The 19,831-nt window shown below is 39.5% G+C and overlaps 2 protein-coding genes across 2 annotated transcripts; one reads left to right on the top strand and one right to left on the bottom strand.

Moving 5' to 3' along the window:
* Nucleotides 1–411: 411 nt before the first annotated feature.
* Nucleotides 412–10,074, bottom strand: LOC135430965 (ras-related and estrogen-regulated growth inhibitor). Its single transcript, XM_064685811.1, has 6 exons — nt 9,843–10,074; nt 1,614–1,858; nt 1,403–1,539; nt 1,186–1,344; nt 970–1,122; nt 412–916 (listed from the first exon to the last, which is right to left on the bottom strand). The coding sequence occupies exons 2-6, from the start codon at nt 1,720–1,722 to the stop codon at nt 482–484; spliced, it is 993 nt and encodes a 330-aa protein (XP_064541881.1). The 5' UTR covers nt 1,723–1,858; nt 9,843–10,074; the 3' UTR covers nt 412–481.
* Nucleotides 10,075–13,922: 3,848 nt separating this feature from the next.
* pyx (pyrexia) lies at nt 13,923–19,431 on the top strand. The gene is made up of 8 exons (XM_064685813.1): nt 13,923–14,421; nt 14,496–14,736; nt 14,799–15,054; nt 15,733–16,022; nt 16,084–16,428; nt 16,479–17,056; nt 17,980–18,133; nt 18,187–19,431. The coding sequence occupies exons 1-8, from the start codon at nt 14,395–14,397 to the stop codon at nt 19,149–19,151; spliced, it is 2,856 nt and encodes a 951-aa protein (XP_064541883.1). The 5' UTR covers nt 13,923–14,394; the 3' UTR covers nt 19,152–19,431.
* Nucleotides 19,432–19,831: the final 400 nt, after the last annotated feature.

The following is a 19,831-nucleotide window of genomic DNA, read 5'->3' as shown; positions in this document are numbered from 1 at the left end:
GGATGTAGTTTTCCAAATCCCCTAACTACAGTAAATGATTCAATTTTCTTGTTCTTAAAATTGGGCTAACAATTATAACCCAGCTCTGTCCGGCTGTCATAAAATTCTTATTTGTTTTTTTTTCGCCTTCCGCTAAAATTGAAAATCCCATCTTTAATAAATTTGCACATCGAAAACGATTTTAGAGCGCAGCGGATAGAAAATTAAAATGTTTCTTATAATAGTTTTCGGCCAATTTTCCATTCTTATAATATGCCTTTCCACGAGGAGGCCTTTCCGAGTGTGTTTTGGTCTTCATGTTTGGGACAGGTAAAAATCGACATCCATGTTTGTATTTAGAACATATTTAGTAGCCATTTAAAAAATAAATCTCATTACAAATAATCGTAAAATCGAAATAAATGCTTTCGCTTTAAGTATTTGAACATTTAGCTATAAATATATTTGGCGCAACATTTGGACTAACTAAATGGCCACCAGTTCAGTAGCTGGCATTGCTGCCCCTTGTCGAGATGCTCATGCGTCGCTCGACACGATTCGTGTGCGGCAATAGACAACCTGGAGGCGGGTAGCGCCAACGTCTGGGCCTGGACAGCAGTGTGCCATCGGTGGAGGCGCGATTCCGGAAGGGTGCATCGATATCGCTGCGTGAGCTGCCCAAACTGCTGCTGGCTATGTCATCCGTGGACTCGGTGTGATCGCCGCTGCCGCTCTCCTCTTGGCATGCGCTGCCGATCACCAGGAACGAGCGTCGCGCCACGCCCAGCGGCAAAGCATCGTAAAAGGAACAGGAGCCAGAGTCGGGCGTTAGGATGCCATCGGCGGCATGCGCCACGTCGCTGGTGGAACGTTTGAGCTTTGGAAATTTGCTAAACACACGCCAGAAGCGGAACACATCGCGGAATACGTTTTGTACCTAGACGAAAGGGGAATTAACGAATGAGAAGGAATAAATAAAATGTGACGCACCTGGTCGACGTTTTCTCTGACAGAAATCTCATGGAAACAAGCGCAGGATAGCTCACGAAAGCGACGTTGTCCCTCCTCCAAGCTGACCATGCGATCGCCCGTCTGATCCGTCTTGTTGCCCACCAGTATGACGGGTATGTCCAGTGCGTAATCCTGCAAAAAATACAGCTGGAATACAACTTATCTCAACTCTACCTCGTCCAGCCAGCTGCTTACCTTGCTGGCGGAGCCCAGTTTGCGTCTTCGCTTGTTGTAGTTGATGAGGAACTTCAACCGGCTGCACTCGTCAAAGGAGCACTTATCTGTGATGGAGTAGACGAGTATAAATGCGTCAGCCCAGCGTATATTGGACTCCAGTGTAACGCCATCTAGTTCCTGCAAAAGTTCAGTTAGATTTCATTACGGATCCTCTTAAGCTATCAACCCAGCTCACGTGCAGCTGCCCGGTGGCATCCAGTATGTCAAACTGAACCGACTCTTTGTCCAGTGTTGTTTGGCAGGTATAGATTTTCTCCAAATTCGGATCATATTCGCCAATAAAACGGCGTGTAATAAAACGCACAACCATAGCTGCAAATTAAAGAGCAGCGAGCAGGGTGTGAGTCCTGGCCGTGTCTGAAGCATTGTTTTTTAATGACACCCACCCGTTTTACCGACGCCGCTCTGGCCGAGCACCATGACCTTTAGCGTCTTTTGTTTGTTGGTATGCAGCCCCAGTTTGACCAGCGACGACTTGGGCGAGGTGGCATTCATGGCTGGGCCAGGAAAAAGCACGCACAGTACGTCAGCAAAAAGGCGTCAGGGAAGCGGCTTAGAGCGCCTTGGGCCTAAGCCGAGACAATGCCGTCTGCTGCTGCTGGAAGAACCTTTTCAATACCCTAAAAGCAGACTGATTAAATGGAGTTTTATTCAATTAGATGTAAATAGATAATAAATTATGTGTCAGTAAACACATAAATACAAAGTAAATATTTCAATTAGTTCCAAAAGGTATCATGTAGCAGCCATGGTAATTCCCTTCTACTATATCGAAAGAATGGTTTCCTTAATGGTTATTACTTATATAAATATTTCAACTTAAATCTATATATTTAGATATATATAGATCTATTTACCATCCATTATAAGCACAGATCCCTGGAAGAATTAACATTTCTCTAACGCTTACGATATTAAGGCTAATATATATTGACTTTAACCTATAATTATTAGTTAACACTTTGAATTTATGATGAATAAAGCAGAAACTGTTACCAAGCAAATGGATTTTAAATGTGTTCTAGTATTTTACAGGGTACTCAAGAGCTTATCAGCTTGTTTGCTTGTTTTTTATTTGTGCATAGTTTGGCTGGCCGTTATCCACATCCGAGCTGTCGCACCTAAACTAGACGAGACCTGGCCGCATATTTTCGGCTCAACTCCAAACATTATTGCATACTTTTCAGCTGCGGCAGCAACAAAAGGCAGCAAATATTTTATAGTATACGGCAAGGCGCACTACAGTAGACGTGGGTGTGAGTGCGTATTTTTTATATCACCCTCTGTTTATGGATATACGTATGTGTGTGTGTGTGTTTGCGCTTCTGATAAGGTCAACAATGCCAGCGACAACGACAACGACAACTATGAAACATTTATTGGACACTTTTTGCGTTGTCGTCGTCGCCGCCGTGGCGTCCAGGGCCAGTGCCATTGCCAGGGACATTTCCAGAGACTTATTCATCATCATCAACATTATAATGATTATCGTTCCACGCCCCAACAATTATCAGCAGATTACTTGGAAGCAATACACTTCAAAATAAATACAGTAAAATATCAATTATCACTTGAGTCGAGCACTCGTCTGGCCCTCAGCTCACAAGTGCTTCCCGGCATTATGGACAAGTGCATGTGGACATTTGGTTGATACGAGCAGTCCACACTGTTTGCCCAGCCAGCCATGTAAACAATTGAAATGGTAGTGTTAAAGCATTGAACTAGACCGAAACTTTAATTCTCTTACGTAAGGTACTTGAAAGACCCTCTCTGTTCGTGAGACAAATGTTAATTCATAACAACAAACATTTGGGCTGATACATAAATTTTGTAGGTAAGAAAAATATAACCAAGGTTTTCAGTTATTATTCCATAAATATTTCCAAGGACTGTTTATGATTTTTCTTGAATAACACTGAATTAATTTGTTCATAGATTAAATGGCAACATTTTTCAACCGATTGTCTCCAATTAAAATCCCAATTTCAATACAAGAATTTATTAACCATATTTCATCAATATTGAACATTTAAAAAGATTAAATAACATTAAGTTAAGTTGCAACGCAATAAAGGTACAATTATTGTACTAATTGGTTTAAATTAATGTAAAAATCCACAAGTGGAAGATATGTGGAAACATAATATTTATAAAATTAAAGAAAAAAATAATCCGAAGAAATCTATGGGTATGTCTATTTGACTAAATATGTGAATATATAAATATATAATTATATATTTCCTTCTCAATATTTTAAGGAGCTTCAAACAATTATTCAAAGTTGGAGCCTATGAGCATTGTAAGTCGAAATCAGAAAGCATTTTCAAGAATTGACATACGGCATTTGCCTTTCTGTATTTTAACTTGTCTCTAATGAATCGACCCGCGTACTCCTTAAAAGAGTATTATAATTGCTTCTGTCCACACCAACACACGCATGGTTCAAAGGCTTGTGTTGGTGTTTGTGCATTGTGAACACACACACACACACACACATACACGGCATCTGTGTATACATAAGTATTAATGTCTGCTGTGCTGATAAATATTCATCAGGAAAACGCGCCACCGTCAGCTGAGTAGCAGCCACATGCATGCTGATTATGGCACGGCTAGTAGACTAGGCCAGGCCAGGCCAGGACGGGCCAGACTTTACCTTTTGCGACTTAAAACATTGCTGCGTAGATTTTAATTAGATGGATTTGGAGCTCAAACAAAAGCAAAGCCATGGAAACAATTGGGAAGTGCGCGTGCCTAATGAACCAATACCAACACGGCAACCTGGCGTATACGTAACGCATCGAGTGGTCCTGTCCATGTCGAGCATGTGCATCAAGTATCTGTTGCCATGGCTTTAAAGCATCCCAAAAGGTTCTCTACTGTCCAGCCACCCTTAGGTTTATTAGTCGATCCACGGAGTCGCCGTCTGTGCGGCGTCTGCTGCATGGCAAAAACTTTGTTTTGATTTCAATTTAATTACTGCGATAGCTTTTCTATAGCCCATAAAATAACATGCGCATTTTCACACGCTATCCCGAGCGTAGTCGGGATGCGAATCGGTCGGCGGGGTGGGGCTTGAACAGGTGGTGCAGTCGAGCAAGGTGTAAACAACGGCAGCAACTGTTACACACACTAATGAGTTCTATGAAATATTATCTACCATCTGCAAGCATTAGGGATACTCGTGGTACTCTGATTTATATGAAGCCAAACTAATCTCATGTTAAACTTAACTAACAATGAAGCACTTTATAATTTGGTATTATGCATATGAAGGTGGAAACACCTTCAAAAGTGAAAAAGTGCGAGCAAAACAAAGCTGCAAAATATTTTACGCTCAGGAACACGTGAATAGCATGGGAAAAAGATTTATTTCAAAGCGATGGCAACAACATTAACAGAACACTGTTAACTAAACACTGTAAATTAATTTGTTTGTCTAATATATAAAAGCTAGTTTAGGAAAACTAATTGGCGTTTGACAGGAATTATAAAAGTGCAACTTTTAATCAATTGCAGTTTTTCTTAGTAGAACAAAACAAGAATTTATCGCAAATCTTTAAGTCTTAAATATTTAAGGTAAATAATAATAATATTTACAAAATTAATCAGCTAAATTTCATGTTAATATATGAATCACAATTAGTAAGTAATAAAAGTAATTTTTCAATTTAAACCAAAGTAATTTTGATTATTAATAATAATAAGATAAGATTTTCTTTATACTAAATCAACTTCGTTATGAATACTTTTAGTACTTTCTTCAAAGTAAGCACAAAAATGTACAATTGCGCAATAAAAATATACAAAAGATTTTGCTGTGAGCAACCCTAATGCCAACAGGCAGCACCCAAGGACCCGTGAATGTAGTCAATGGGACCTTGGCATAGACATTGAATTGAAAACTTGTTCACTCTTTTGAAAGAGGAATATGGCGTAGCTGGGTAAATATGCTCGTGTCTATAATTTTGGATGGGGGTCTGACATCGGGTTGATGACCTGTTTTGTGTTTATCAAAACATATTGCGTGCTACATTTCATACGGACCTGGCTCTGGGCTCCCCCCGTAAATTGAGCCGAGATTGGGTTGCGTCTCGTTGCCTAGCACGTGCCATGCCCGCAATGCCCGTCGCTAATGATTATGCCGCTCAAATTCCATTGAAAATAAATCAACCTAACCACTGACCAATAACAAAATATCAATAGCCAAAACAACTGCGCCGGCAGTTCGTCAATGAAGCGACACAGCTCTACAGTCGGTTGGGGTTGTCATGGCAGCATAGCAATTCCGCTTTCCACTCTGGCTAAGGTCATGGGAAGCGCGGCAGTTGCGGACGCGACTCTAGCAACTCTTGTTGATGATTGTTGGAGTTGCCTCCCAATCCCCTGCCCCTTAGCCCACTTTTCCGCTCTGCAAACGCATTTGTGCTTGTCATTTCACTTCATTACCAGCTATCGACAATCGACCACTGAGTTAACATTAACAAGAAACTGGTCGTGAGTGCCGTGCTAGAAGATACCCTGTAGCCGGTTCTAATGTACCCCAATAGTACTCGGTATTCATAATATAAATGAAAAATTTGGAAGTAATCAAAGATGTGCAACGACAATTTTTAAATGAACTAAATATCTATAAATTACTTAAACAATAATAATTATATTAACAATTTTTAAATGAACTAAATATCTATAAATTACTCAAACAATAATAATTATATTAATGATAATAATAATATTTCTCATAATAATAAAAGTTATATTAACATTTCGAACCCAAGCAATAAGTCGAGAGCATCTCAACTACATTTTTTTTTATATTTCAGTAATTAAATTTCGGTAAATAAATAAAAGAAATAATAAATTGATCTAATTTAAACTTCCACTTCTTACACCAAACACTTAAAAGAAATTATGTAATTTACTGATTTTCCCGTTGCATTTATTTACACAACTTTCATAAACCCTTCTTTATCAATTTTCGTTTACAGGGTATAACAACAAGTAGCACCCAACTGTTGCCATTGGTAGTCGCACTTGTTGTTGGCCCTGAAATTGAAAATGCGAAATTGTTAGACTCAGCGACGCGCCGAAGAGTTGACGGTCAGCCTCCCTCCCGCACCCTTCCCGCCAACAAAAGGCCGTAATATATTTGTTTTGACGCGCATTTCCATGTGGGATGTGAAAGCTACCGCCAACAGCTGACATAGCAGAACCTTGAACAGAATATTAGCCCAAAAAAAAGAATGGCATTTGTATGCGGATGTCGGGCGCCTAAACATAATAATGTCAAAGATATGGTGAATTTTGATATACCCTTTGTCATGTGCAACAGACATTTGAGCACTTTCGAATTATATAAGAACTTGACTCAATCAAATTTATAAAACATCAACCCTACAATCCGATTATTTACTAAATAAATTATAAAAAAGAAAAACATTTGGCTTACTTTAACAAATATTAAATATCAATAAAATTGTATAATTGCGTTTTGTCGGATAAAATACTAAGAACAACTAATCTGAGAGACCTTTCACATCTGTATTATACACAAATGACGTAGATTATAACGAAATGTCGCAGTTGACCTAATTTTATCATGCAAATAAATTCGAGGAAATTCTATTAACACATTTCTATTTTCCATTTGCATGCCACAAAAACAAAACTTGATCAAATATAAAAACAAAATTATGTTCAACAATTTCCCCTGACTATGACCCAAAGTAAGCAAAGCGTGTTATAGCCTTTATAAAGTTTAGAGAGGACTCGAGACCAAGTTCAATAAGCTACTCATAAATACAAGTCAAGCGTCATAATTGCCATTTTGGGCTGCTCACAGCTGTCAATTGTGGCGGCCAAAACAAACTGACCAACAAAGGGGCTATCTAGGGGTGGTGGGGGTAGCGCGGCAATAGAATGTGAGTGATAAGCGACGTTTAACTAAAAATAAACGCGACCAGGACGCTAAAACTCAAACTCATGGCCCGAGTTGAAGAACAATGTGTGAGTAACATGATACAAAAGCCACCGCAAGTACGCACAATATAAACACCCACACACACACTTAGTCATGCATGTGTGCATATATATACATATGTATACATAGAAATATTGTGTGTGTGTGTGCGTGTGCCGTGATAATCTGTTGCTAGTGGTTAAGTGGGTTAGGTGTTTTATTTGGTGGAAGCTGAGCAGCACGTGCTTAAGCTGGCCTCTGGTCAAGGACTCGTGTCATGCAGGACGGTTAATCAAAAAAATTGCCAGATAGGCCCCACATAAAACTTTAACAGGTTAGGCAATGTCCTACAGCTTATTTGTACTTTAATTTACAGTTCTGTCAGTTTACAGAACAAAAATCATAGTTAGGGTTTATAAAATTTGTATTCATTGCTGTCACTCAGAAAACTCTTAGCATATATATTCAAGTAAAAGAGCTAATATATTGAATTCTACCGTATTTTTATACTTTTTTACTAAAGTTCATACACCTTTGGGTACATATGTTTACATTTCTTTTATCACTCAGAAAACTCTCACTATATATTTTGTTGCATAATAGCTAAAATATTGAACTCTAGCGTATTTTTATCCGTTTATTTAGTAGAATAAATCCTTTCTTTTCGTAGATTCCATCCCTCTTTTTGGTATTATATATTTTCTTACATTTATTTCTATATGCCAAGTATATTTTCTTTTCATTCATTTCGTCATAAACTAAGAAAACTTGCATTATATATTTTCCCATATTAATTACAGAAATATTCAAACGTTTTTTCTTGGCTATTCATTGCGTCACACGCGTCGTATGCTTGTTGTCCTTTGAACATTAATCGGTCGCAGCGACCTACTTTATGAAATCAATATATACTTCTTTGCCGGAAATAATTCCCTATCAAAATATAATAAGTGAAATCACAGCAAATGCTTACGAGCATATTGATTGTGCTTTAAGGCTTTTATTTCTGCACGTATGAGACACACATTTCCATAGAGCAGCCTTTAAATACCTTCGTCTTTTATGTCGCATGTATTTTGAATAACAATAGCTTGTGGCTGCACATATAGGTGCAAACTGCTTCAATATCTTTTATCACTTGTTCTCTCCTCACAATTGATTTTTGCGAAACAAAATTCAGCATAAAATAATATTGTAATAAATAAAATCATATGCTGTGTCAGTTCATTGATTTCTTGCATATTTTTTTCGGCCCATTCAGCTCGGATGTATGCTTAGGCTTAGGTCCCAAAGACTTTTCCGCCAGGCAGCCTTTAACTACACTTTCGGCTTTTATGCCCTGTCCCTGCTCGAGCGCGCCGTCACCCACGTCGTATACTTCATATACTTTGAATATCAATAACATGGTGGCTAACCATTTGTCTGGGCGCAGCTTCAATGCCTTTACGATCGGCTCGTAAATGACCGCGTCTTCGGCGACACTCAATCCCAATGAACAATGAATTATGATGCGGCGATTGTCACCAGCGGTGCGATGTAAACCACACCAAAACCGTCGGCGGCCGTCAGGCTGGCTGATGACGACATCTGCGGTTGCAGGGCAATAAAAACGTAAGCGCTTTTGTTTGTGGCTTTTCAAATAAAAGCCACAAGTAAGAGCCAGAAACAAGCCGATGTTGGGTGGTGCTATTAGCTAGTAAGTAGCTTTATGACAGTGGTTTGGGCTGTTTGCAATTTGCCACACATTATATTGGCTCGTGGCAAACACACATTGACCGTCAAGTTGTGCAACGAATTGGCTTTTCACTTTTTTCCCCTGACCTTGCGGCCAAATTTAAAACAAATCAAACAAATCAAATCTACAAGCGCTCGCGATGTAGACATCAACAATTTTTCTTAACTTTATTTATTTCTAATATTTTTCAAAGTCATTCCGGAAATACGCGAAACTAGCTTCAGCTAATTAAAATGATTAACACAAGCAAAAATATATTTTTGCTTTGAATATGAAAGTCTGAATACTCTTTGTTCTATATATATATATTTTATTTGAATTCTGTAATGGAAAGTTTTTTTCACAAGCATGTTTTTATTTAATTCTGACTGGCAATTTATTTTATAGATATCTATGAAAAAAACAAAATAAAAGTTGAAAGAGTTTTAATTCTAAACAGTTCTAATTGCTTTCTATGTTGTAAGCATATATATACACAATTAGCTAATAATGCCTGCATGTAGCAAAAAAAATTATGAGAGGGTCAAACATATTTGGTTAAATTATGATCAGCGCAGAAACCACGAGTCGAGGTCGCTTGTGGTGCTAACATGTAAACATCTACGCAGCCAGAGGCGTCCCAATGGGGTATACACTTGGTCCTATGCAAAACATTTTTTAAATTAAATTTTTTAAATATGATTAAATTAAATAATTTTGACATTTTTGCAGCTAGAGTCGTACACAAATCCCCCTCAAACTGACTTTAACGACGCCACTGTGCGCCTTTTAATTGTTTATAAATTTAATACAAGCCACGCAACGTATATTTTTTGAAATTATATATTGTTTATTTGGTCAATCAAGTGTTTGTTTTTATACTACATTTTAGGTTTTTTTTTAAATTTTTTTAACACACACACAAGAAGTAAGAATACGCACCGTGTGACTGCAACAGGAAATTATTTATTAATTTGCACTTTCGAAATTTGTTTATGTGCTGCCCGTATTTTATTTCATTTTCTTTTATTTGTTTTTTTTATTTTGTTTTAGCTTTCGATTGGTGGAGGAACCTTCACGCTTAAGTTCCTGTCGCGTATTAAGCCAAAGGCACACAGCAATTATGCTTTTATATGCACATGTTTAAACTACCCCCTCCAAGTAGTTCCGATGTCGATGCCGATGCCGATGCCGATGCCTGCTTATTGCGACGCGGCCAAGAGGCCATTGTAAAACAATAATGAAAATCCGCAACAAGCCGACAACAGCCAAATAACAACAACAACAGCAATATATAAAAACAAAAAAAAGAAAACCGCGTGGCGACTGCGCGGCGTTGTCAACTGGAGAGCGTCGGAGGGTATGGGGAGACAGTCGCCACTCACAGGCCCCCTCGTGCAGTTGTAAAATGCAAAAGAGTTTTCACACGGAAGTGCACAGAACGCCCACAACAACACGTCAAACAGCGGCGGCAACACGACAATTCTCACAATGGGGAGTTTGGCGGCAAAGCGACGACGCGTCCGTTGCGCTGGCGTTGAAACAGGCGAATAAACATCGGCAACAGCAGCAACAAAAACAATTCAACCAATGCCGGCAGCAACAACAGCAGCAACAACAGTTAGCATCAATGTGCTAGCAGACATATGAATGCACACATATCTGCTGTATGCTAAATCTATTTATATTTTATATATATGTATTTTATTTGTTTGCGTTTATTGATAATAATATAATTTATTAATTCCAAGCAATTAATAACACAATTCAGCTAGTTTTTAGCTGAAAACCCGCTAAACGGCGCGCATCTCTGACCGTTTAACAGCATGTTATAGCTTTTTTGGGCTGTTAACAGCATGTTAAAAGCTGCTGCCCAGCATAACAGCACCTGTTACATGCGCATACAGTAGCTGGCGTTTAACGGTTAATGTTAAAAACTGCAATTGGGTTTAAATTAAATTTGAATAAATTTTAGAAAATGTAAAAATATGCTTAGTTAATATAGTAAATAAAAAACTGCATATATTAAACAAAAATCTTTCAATACTTGTTGTTCGGCATGCCGAATTGACCGCTGCGGGAGTTGTTTTGCTTAGCTGACCTTTAGCCAAAGTTTGTCCCACACGTGTTTTATATTACTATATTTTTTTTAGGCCAATATGCAAACATTGTCTATGCTACATGACTAATGTCAGTCCAAACACAGACGACGGCAGCCAAATTACATACACGTGCACACAGGCACAAGCACGCGCACGTACAATGTAAATACGTACACATACATACAGAAGGGCAACCTGTTGACATCGGCAGGTGGCCTGTTTTTTATTTTAGGTAGTTTCTTTTTTTTTTTGCTAAGCTACCCATCAGGCTACATGGCCTAGCACATAGGATATGTGTGCATAATGCTTATTATATGTACATATTTATGTTTGTGAGTTTTGGAAAGAGACAACCACGACCTTAACTATCCTTAACATACAAATATCTACTCAGAAGTGTCTGGAACTTGTCTTGGCGGAAGCGAAACTCGGACTCAATGTGACTGTGCGACATTTGTACACTATAATATATATTATAAATTAAACTGACTTTAAATGAATTTGTTTGTAATTTGTTTTTTATTTTATATCCCTCTGGAAATACCAAATTAACTCTTTTTTAATTTTTTTTGTGGTATTTGAAGTTTTATTTAAAATTTCGTACATAAAAGTATGTATAGGAAGAATTCTCAACTTTCCATTATGGATAATTTGAAAAACATTTTATAAATATTTTTAATTTTCAATACAATTTTTTTTTGAATATTGAAATTACGAAATGTTTCGAAAAGTTTCTTATAAATTATTTAATGTCATTTATGAAATATTATTGTTGGAAATTTTCTCTGTAAATCTTCCGACTGTTGTTTATTATTAGGATAAAGGGTATAAGCCTTTAGGACATTCTCTTAAGGCGCCGTTAATCAGCTGTGGGCGTCGGGTCCCTGTCACTAATTGCTTTGGACAAGCGGCTGTGCGTCCGTGTCTCAATTGGCAACAGGTTGGGAATGTCACTGCCTCGCCCCTCGGAACGGGGTGAGCATTAATTTTGGCAGGCACTGCGTGTGTGCATTCATTACGCTTGACTGCCCGAGGCAATTGTGCCCCCCCCCCCCCCCCTGCTCTTAACCCTATCTAACCCACCGGTGGTCGCCTTTGGGCCCTTACCTTTAACCCTCACCGGCCAAATGCCAGCGTCGTCATAGCTGCCTGTCACTTTGCATTCATGTTGTTTACGCATCAGCAACAGCCAAAAGGTGTGCTCCTCATCTGCCCCGTCCACGCGTTGTTTGCGGCTTCAGCAACTAATTTGCAAAGATGAAAACTTTTTAATACATCAGCTTGTGCGAGGTGTTGAATTTTCATAGAGAGAAGCTAGCACGATAATTTATTAAACTTGTACACAATTTCCGTTGTAGTTTCCGCAAGACCCCAAAAAAATTAATGATACATTCAAATATCAAAGTCAAGGTCGCCAATCACTTAAAGCATTCGACATGCTTTAAGAATTTCTGATAAATGTGGATCTTGTGCGCTGTATAAAAAAAAATACTTCATTTAGTTTGTGTTTACAAATGTTGAAAATCTTAATTTGTCCGTAATATGGATATATTTCATTATAATTGACATGTTTCGATGGAGTTTCACAATAAATGTAATTTGGGCAATCTTTTTAATTGTTATTTTAAGATGGAAGTTTTACAGTGAAAATCAACTAACCTAAACGTGAATTTAATCATTAAAACTTGAATTATTTGATATATATAATTGTTATTGGTTTTATTTGAGAATTATCTAAGTAAAGTGATCTGCAAATATCCTTTTATTCATTTCTCAACCCGCTGTTCACATTCTCTTATCCACTTTATGCCATCCCAGTGTTTCCATTAGTCCACTGTGCGAGATTTCTGATTATTGCCATTTCTATTTACGGCACCCGCTAGTTTGAAGCTTTCAGAAGCTTTGCGAACAAATAAAGAACGCATGTAGCATGCCAAAGAGCGCAAAGTTGAGGTCTACTTTGCTCATCTCACAGTGCTAAGAGCAAAGGCTAAAACGATCTCTTTGTTAAACTGGACAGCAGACGAAATTAAGAGCTGCTTGTGACGAGCCAATTGCTGGGGATGCCCTAGCCATAAACAGGGCATAACATGAACGTAGCCAAAAATGTTAGTTTCCCAAGCAAATAGAATGAATCACATCTGACACCTCATTGCGTCTTCATTATTATCTTCCACTGTACTCTACTTTCACATAATGCATTCAAATGAAAGAACAAAAATGTGCTAATTCACATCTATTGTAACTTAAACACACGGATAACGGCAGAAGAGAAGGGTAGATGAGAGTAGAATCTCTTCCCTCCATCTGGCTTTTACGAAAAGCCCTAGTACTGCGGGAACAACGATCGATTTAAAGCATCCTTTGTCTATAACCCCAAAAACTCTAAATACGAATATGAATATAAATACGAATATGAATACAGACGAAACTTATTTAACTGATTATTGGATAATTAGAATGTAAAGCTCTTTAAAAGTTGCGGTAAAGCTATTCAAGTTGGGGTGTAAACATATACACATAAGAAAATTCGTGCTTCGCCCATCTCACTTTCTAACTTTCTTCTAGGAAACTATACCCTGGTTTCTAGTCAGAAAGGATAATATATATTGTATTATCTTATTTATTTTTTTGTAGTATAAATCGTTATTCGCGGGATGGTTCCGTTAATATACAGAATTTTTATTTTATAACAAACTATTATTAATATTATTAAATTTCTACAATTACATACAGACATTTAGATTTCAAGAAATGGGTGAATAATCGATCGAATTAATTTTGATGAATCAGAGATACTTTCTTCAATTGAAAAATGTTGAACTTAATTATACTCTCTCTTATGCTCAGCTTGAATAAATACAGGGTATACAACAGCACAAAAAAAAAGAAAATATATATGAGGCAAAATGTTGTGCAGGCATTTCGATCCGACAGCTCCCACAGCCAGTTCACATTAGCACCTCGTCGAGCACGGAACGCGAATAACCGTAGAAGTGCTGGAAAAACTGAACAGCCAGCGAGCAGCAAGGGGATCGACAAGGCAGGAGGGGCGGAGGTGTAATAAATTGCACGTACAGCGTGCTTCGGTTTGAAAAACAATTCAATATTTTGGAGATTTCCAAATAAACAAACCATATACGAAAGGCAGCAAGAAAAACAGAGCAACCCACTTGGTCGGCAGAAAGAAACTGCGAATCTGTGGCGTTGATGACGACAGGCAGATCAAAAGATTGATTGCAGGCGGGAACGGAAAATGTATGTGGCATGAGATGGCAAATGCATGAATGAGCTGGCGGACACATATGATGTTAATGCTGTGGCCAGATTCCGTATGGTCAACCAATTAGTTTATTTTGTAGGCCACAAAAGTGTAAACACACATCAACAGAATGGAGAATGTGCGTTTTTCCATCATCGTAAGTGCCCACCAATCCCCCCGCCGTACACCCATCTCTGCCCGGTACTCTGGTTCGTTTATTTGTCTTGGCAGGAAAACGATCTGAAATGGCAGTCGGAGAGCGAGACGGTCGATATGGATCTGCTGTTTGATAAGCGCAGCATCTCCAGCGAGGCCAACAGCGATGCCGTCTTCAGCAATGAGGCCCATGAGATTTTCACACGCCAGCAGCAGAGCCAGGTGCTCTGGCAGCCGCAGGAGATCGAGGAGACGCTGTGCGCGGTCCCAAATGGCACGCATATTCTGGACATGGTCAAATCCGGTTGCTTTCTGGGTGAGAGCGCGTCTGGCAATAGTTCGCAATTAAGTTTTTTATTACTTTCCGCTGCTCTGCAGAGCTAATGATCGAGCCGAGCGATTGCAACCTGGCGCTAATATGCTGTGCCATCTACGGTTCCGTCGAGAATATCATCTACCTGTTGACCCACTACAATGCGGATCCAAATACCTCAGATAGCCGCGGTCGCACCCCGCTGCACTTTGCCTGTTGTCGCGCGAATGCGGCCATAGCCAAAGTTTTGCTCGATCGTGGCTCGGATCCCAATCGCTGGGAGGACAAGAAGGAAGTGACGCCGCTGCATTGCGCTGCCAGGTGAATCGAGTCCAAATATGAACGCAATATTCTTACGGCTTTTCAAATCTCTAGACTCTTAAGCAATACACACGAAGAAATGTTTAAGCAGCTTTTCTTTTTCATTAGCGCTTTGACATATCATAGAACTATTTAAAATTAGTCCTCGACATATCGCATTTATTTTATTTAGTTCTCGATTAGAAGGCAAAGATAGATCCAGGTCAGGTTCTTAACCGAACCTAGATAAACAAAGTCTTGGGTAAATTTTGTATTAACATATGTAAAGATTATCCCAATTTAATCCGAGTGTCAATATTTGCAAGGCACATTGTCTACATTATAAATAAGCGTTGACACCTTTTTGAAGACAAAGCACTTAAGCTACATCTTAGCTGCATATGAGAGCCAAAAGTTAGACGGGACCTTATCTTCATTGTACATTTTTTTATGCGACTAAATGAAAAGCATTTCTGTAATCTCAGTACAGCCCTTCATACTGTTTCTAAACACAAAATATATATCTTTATGTTTACAAATATAAAGATTTTAAACTTTATAATTTCAACTAGATTGTGAATATAACTGTAAACTTTCTTTATAATGTTGCATAACACTAAATTTAACCGCTCAAGAATTGACATGAACTTTACAATGAACCTGACAAAATCGAACTATGCAAATCTCTCATAATTTCAGTTCGAAAAGCGTGGAGTGTATTCTACTGCTGCTGAGACGGAAAGCGAATATCAATATTGGCATTAACAGGCGATCGGCCCTGCATTATGCCATTGACGGCGATGCGGTCGATTGTGTGGAAACTCTATTAAAATATGGCGCCGATCCGAATACACCGCAGGTGTACACTGAGACACCGCTGCATACCGCCTGCGCATCCGGATTCACCAAGTGCGTGCAGCTGCTGCTGAATCACAATGCCGACGTCCGCTCCCAGTTCGGCGAAGGCAAGGTGACGGCATTACACCTGGGTAAGCACGGTGTTGGGATTTACATTGAAGTAAGCAAACTGACATTTTGGCGATCGTGCAGCCGCCGAGAATGACTATGCGGAATGTGTGCAGCTGCTGTTGGAGCACGGCGCCGATGTGAACTGTCGCAATGCCAGCCAGCAGACGCCACTGCACCTGGCCTGTCTCTCCCAGTCGCTAAGCAGCGTGGAGATTCTGGTGAAGCACGGCGCCAATGTGAATGCCGTTTATCGGGACGGGCGCACCGCTCTGCATGCCGCCATCGTGAAGCAGTCGCGTTGCCTGGACTGCTGCAATGCGCTCCTTAAGGCCGGTGCCGATGTCAACAAGGCGGATGACTATGGATACACGCCCCTGCATATTGCCGCCCTTAACGAGTTCAGCAGCTGTGTCTACATCTTTATAGGTGGGTAATATGCATAACCTCCGATTCTTTCTAACTTCAGAACTTCACAGAAAATGGCGCAGATCTGACTGCTCGCACCGACGGGCACACAACGGCTCTGACATTCATTGTCCGGCGTTGTCCGGAGATAATACCCAAGCTAATGCACAAGCTGGACAGCTCGATCAAGGCGAATGATCACGAGATTGGGGATGTCGATTGCCAAATTAAGTTGGACTTTCATCTTCTTGTGCCCAGCTCGTCGACGGAGAAGGGCGAGGCGGAGCTAATGTTGAGCCTCATCGAAGTGGGCCAGAAGCGCATACTTATGCATCCGCTATGCGAAACCTTTCTCTTCCTCAAGTGGCGCCGCATACGCAAGTTCTTCCTCATGAGCCTCGCCTATCACACCTGCTTCGTGATGCTCTTCACCCTCTTCGTGATCGGTGTCTATGTGCGCTGCTGCAAGGAGGGTGAGACGTGTCTGGCACCCGGCTATGTGACCACCATTGGCTATTTTGTGATCGTCCTGAATCTCATGCTGCTCTGCAAGGAGCTCTTCCAAATGGCGCACGGCCTGCACGGCTATGCCAAGTACTGGGAAAACTGGCTACAATGGACCATTGTCTTCGGTGTGCTTCTATGTGTGGTATGTAGTACTCCAATTGATAGAAAGGAAACTTAACGTAAAAACCAGTGTATCAAATAGAATACTTTAAATATTATTGATCAACGTGATTAGTTGAGCGAAATAGCCAACCAACTCAGGGAAAAAAACGAGAATGTTGAACTCAGTTAAAGTACAAACTATGTCACCCAAATTTATTTTTTAAAGAAATATTTGTAATCCCAAAAGTTTCTAAATACGAAACATAAATACAGTTCTCTATGAACGACATTTTGTACTTCCATTGCGAACTTTTTACGATTATTTTAAATCTACAAACTGTTATACTTAAGCAAATATTATTTTTTTTATTCAAAGCTCAATTCCCAAGTCTTTAATTAAGAATATTCAAAAGGAAATGGTTTTCTGAATAAGCCAGATTCCCTTCCATGCATTTCATAGAAACTACCCGACAAATATAGAGCCTTTATAAAATTATTTATTACCCAACAAATATAGAGCCTTAATATAAATATTAAAAACTTTACATTGGAATAGTTTACCATCATTCCCCGATCTGTCGAAAATCAAGTTCTTGTCTGAAATACTCTTTTGTTTTCAAAAAATTGTTGAATATATTATTCTCTCAATATTTTCAATTATTGTAGCGAAACTTGGAAACTCTTAAGGTTTTTGCAGTTATATTGAAAAAATTCTTTAATACAAATTTTCATTTACTTCTTATTATGGCAACATTTTTTTAAAGACTAGAACAGAGACAAGCCGTACAAATTTAAGCTCTAAAACTTTCCTTTACTAAAATTCGAGTATAATCAATATATTTTTTATTGTAATTGGATTTGTATAATAAAAGGGTTTATATAGATAAGAAAATTCTTTCGTAAATCTGTAATATTTGCGCAGTTGGGATCCCAAAAATAAACTCTTCATTCTTATATTTTCAGACACCGGAAATACTATGGACCGGCGATCTATTGGCTGTGCCCATGTGGCAGCATCATGTGGCTGCGGTGGTCATTCTACTGGTCTGGCTGGAGCTGATGATGCTGGTGGGTCGCTTTCCCATATTTGGCGTCTATGTGCAAATGTTTACCAAGGGTATGAGCAGAAGTTCAACTTTTCCAGCAACTGAAATAATAATTCGTTTGCAGTCGCTGTCAATTTTGGCAAGTTCCTGATGGCCTACATCTGTTTGCTGATTGCCTTTGGCTTGAGCTTCGCGGTGCTCTTCAACGACTATCCGGCCTTTGAGAATATAACATGGTCCTTCCTCAAGTCCTTCACCATGATGTCCGGCGAGCTGGAGTTCGAGGATATCTTCTATGGCGACTATGCGGTGAAGTTTCCAGTCACATCTCATATCATTTTCCTAGCCTTCGTGCTGCTGGTTACGGTGATATTGACCAACCTGATGCTGGGCCTGGCCGTCAGCGATATCCAGGGCCTGCAGGTGTCCGCCACGCTGGACCGACTGGTGCGGCAGGCGGAGTTGATATCGCGCCTGGAGAGTCTCTTCTTTTCCAGGCTGCTGCGCAATGCCCCACTTGTGGACTACTGCAAGCGCAAGGCTCTGCTGCGCACCTCGCGCGACCGCCTGCAGTTCACGGTGCGTCCAAATGATCCGCGCGATCGCTCCCAGCTGCCGGAGGACATCAAGCTGAACATATACAAGCTGGTCGCGGAGCGGCGTGATCGTAATATGAGCATGCGAAGGCGCCAGTTCGAGAAGAACTACCACATGTTCAGTCGCAGTGTGCGCCAGCGCCAGCCGGCGGGCTCCAAGGCGGAGTCCAAAGCGTCGCCGCAACGACAACAACTCGAAACTCCGTGCGCGACAAAGACCCAGGTTTTCCAGATAAACGAGCTGCTGCGTCCGCGCTCCGCTACAAATGTGCCACAACAGCTGCGCCAGGAGCACGAACTGAAGCCGAACGACTGGCGCGTCGAGCTGCAAGTGCTCAAGGATCAGGTTGCCCAGCTCACAACCAAGTTCGATAAATTCGCGGAGACCGCGCTGCGCAAGCTCAACTACAGCGCCAACGAGCTGTGCCGCATGAGGCAACAGCAGACGCCCACGACAGCCTCGACAACGGAGACTCTGCGTCATCATCGCTGACATAATTACATGTATACTATGTAGCTGTATTTATCGTATAAAGTATAATATATGCAATAGCTGCAAACATAATTATATATGCTCAATTACACTATGCAACCGAATTTCATTTTTTCTAACCGCGTTTGAAGAAGCCGATATTTTTTTATAGATTCGGGATTTCTTAAACCGAAGTGGAATGCTAGATATTTTTCGTAAGAAAGGTTTCTTAAAAATATTTTCAAAACTTTTATTGTTTATATATATTTGCCATTCTTTCAAATACCTTAACACCAATGTGTCAAGTCCTCAAAGCATTAAAAAAAATCAATAGCTCAGGAATACTTCTGTAGCTTAACGAAAAATTGAGAAAAAATAACATTATACGCCAATTTCTGACTTTAAAGCTTAATAAAAAAAATATATATATAAAAAAATGGTCATTTTCATTTTGATTTTTTGTTTATAAAAATACGTTAAATATGAGCCGCTGGACTATATAATTAATTAAATCTATGGTAAAAGACCCAAACTATGTGTAACGATTTTTGGAAACCCCTTTTTACTTTATATGGCAGCTATATTATTACCTATTCCGATTTTAGAGTGTGGTAAAAATAATTTATATTGTATTGGTTTAAAATCAATTTAAATGTTACCAATATACTTTTCATATATATTTCGAAAGGAATAAAAGGTAT

This window comes from Drosophila montana, unplaced genomic scaffold (genome assembly GCF_035044405.1).
Source record: "Drosophila montana isolate Dmon_TW-CO22-7 unplaced genomic scaffold, ASM3504440v1 contig_3122_1, whole genome shotgun sequence".
Taxonomy (NCBI): Eukaryota; Metazoa; Arthropoda; class Insecta; order Diptera; family Drosophilidae; genus Drosophila; species Drosophila montana.
This window is presented reverse-complemented; position numbering and strand designations above follow the sequence as displayed.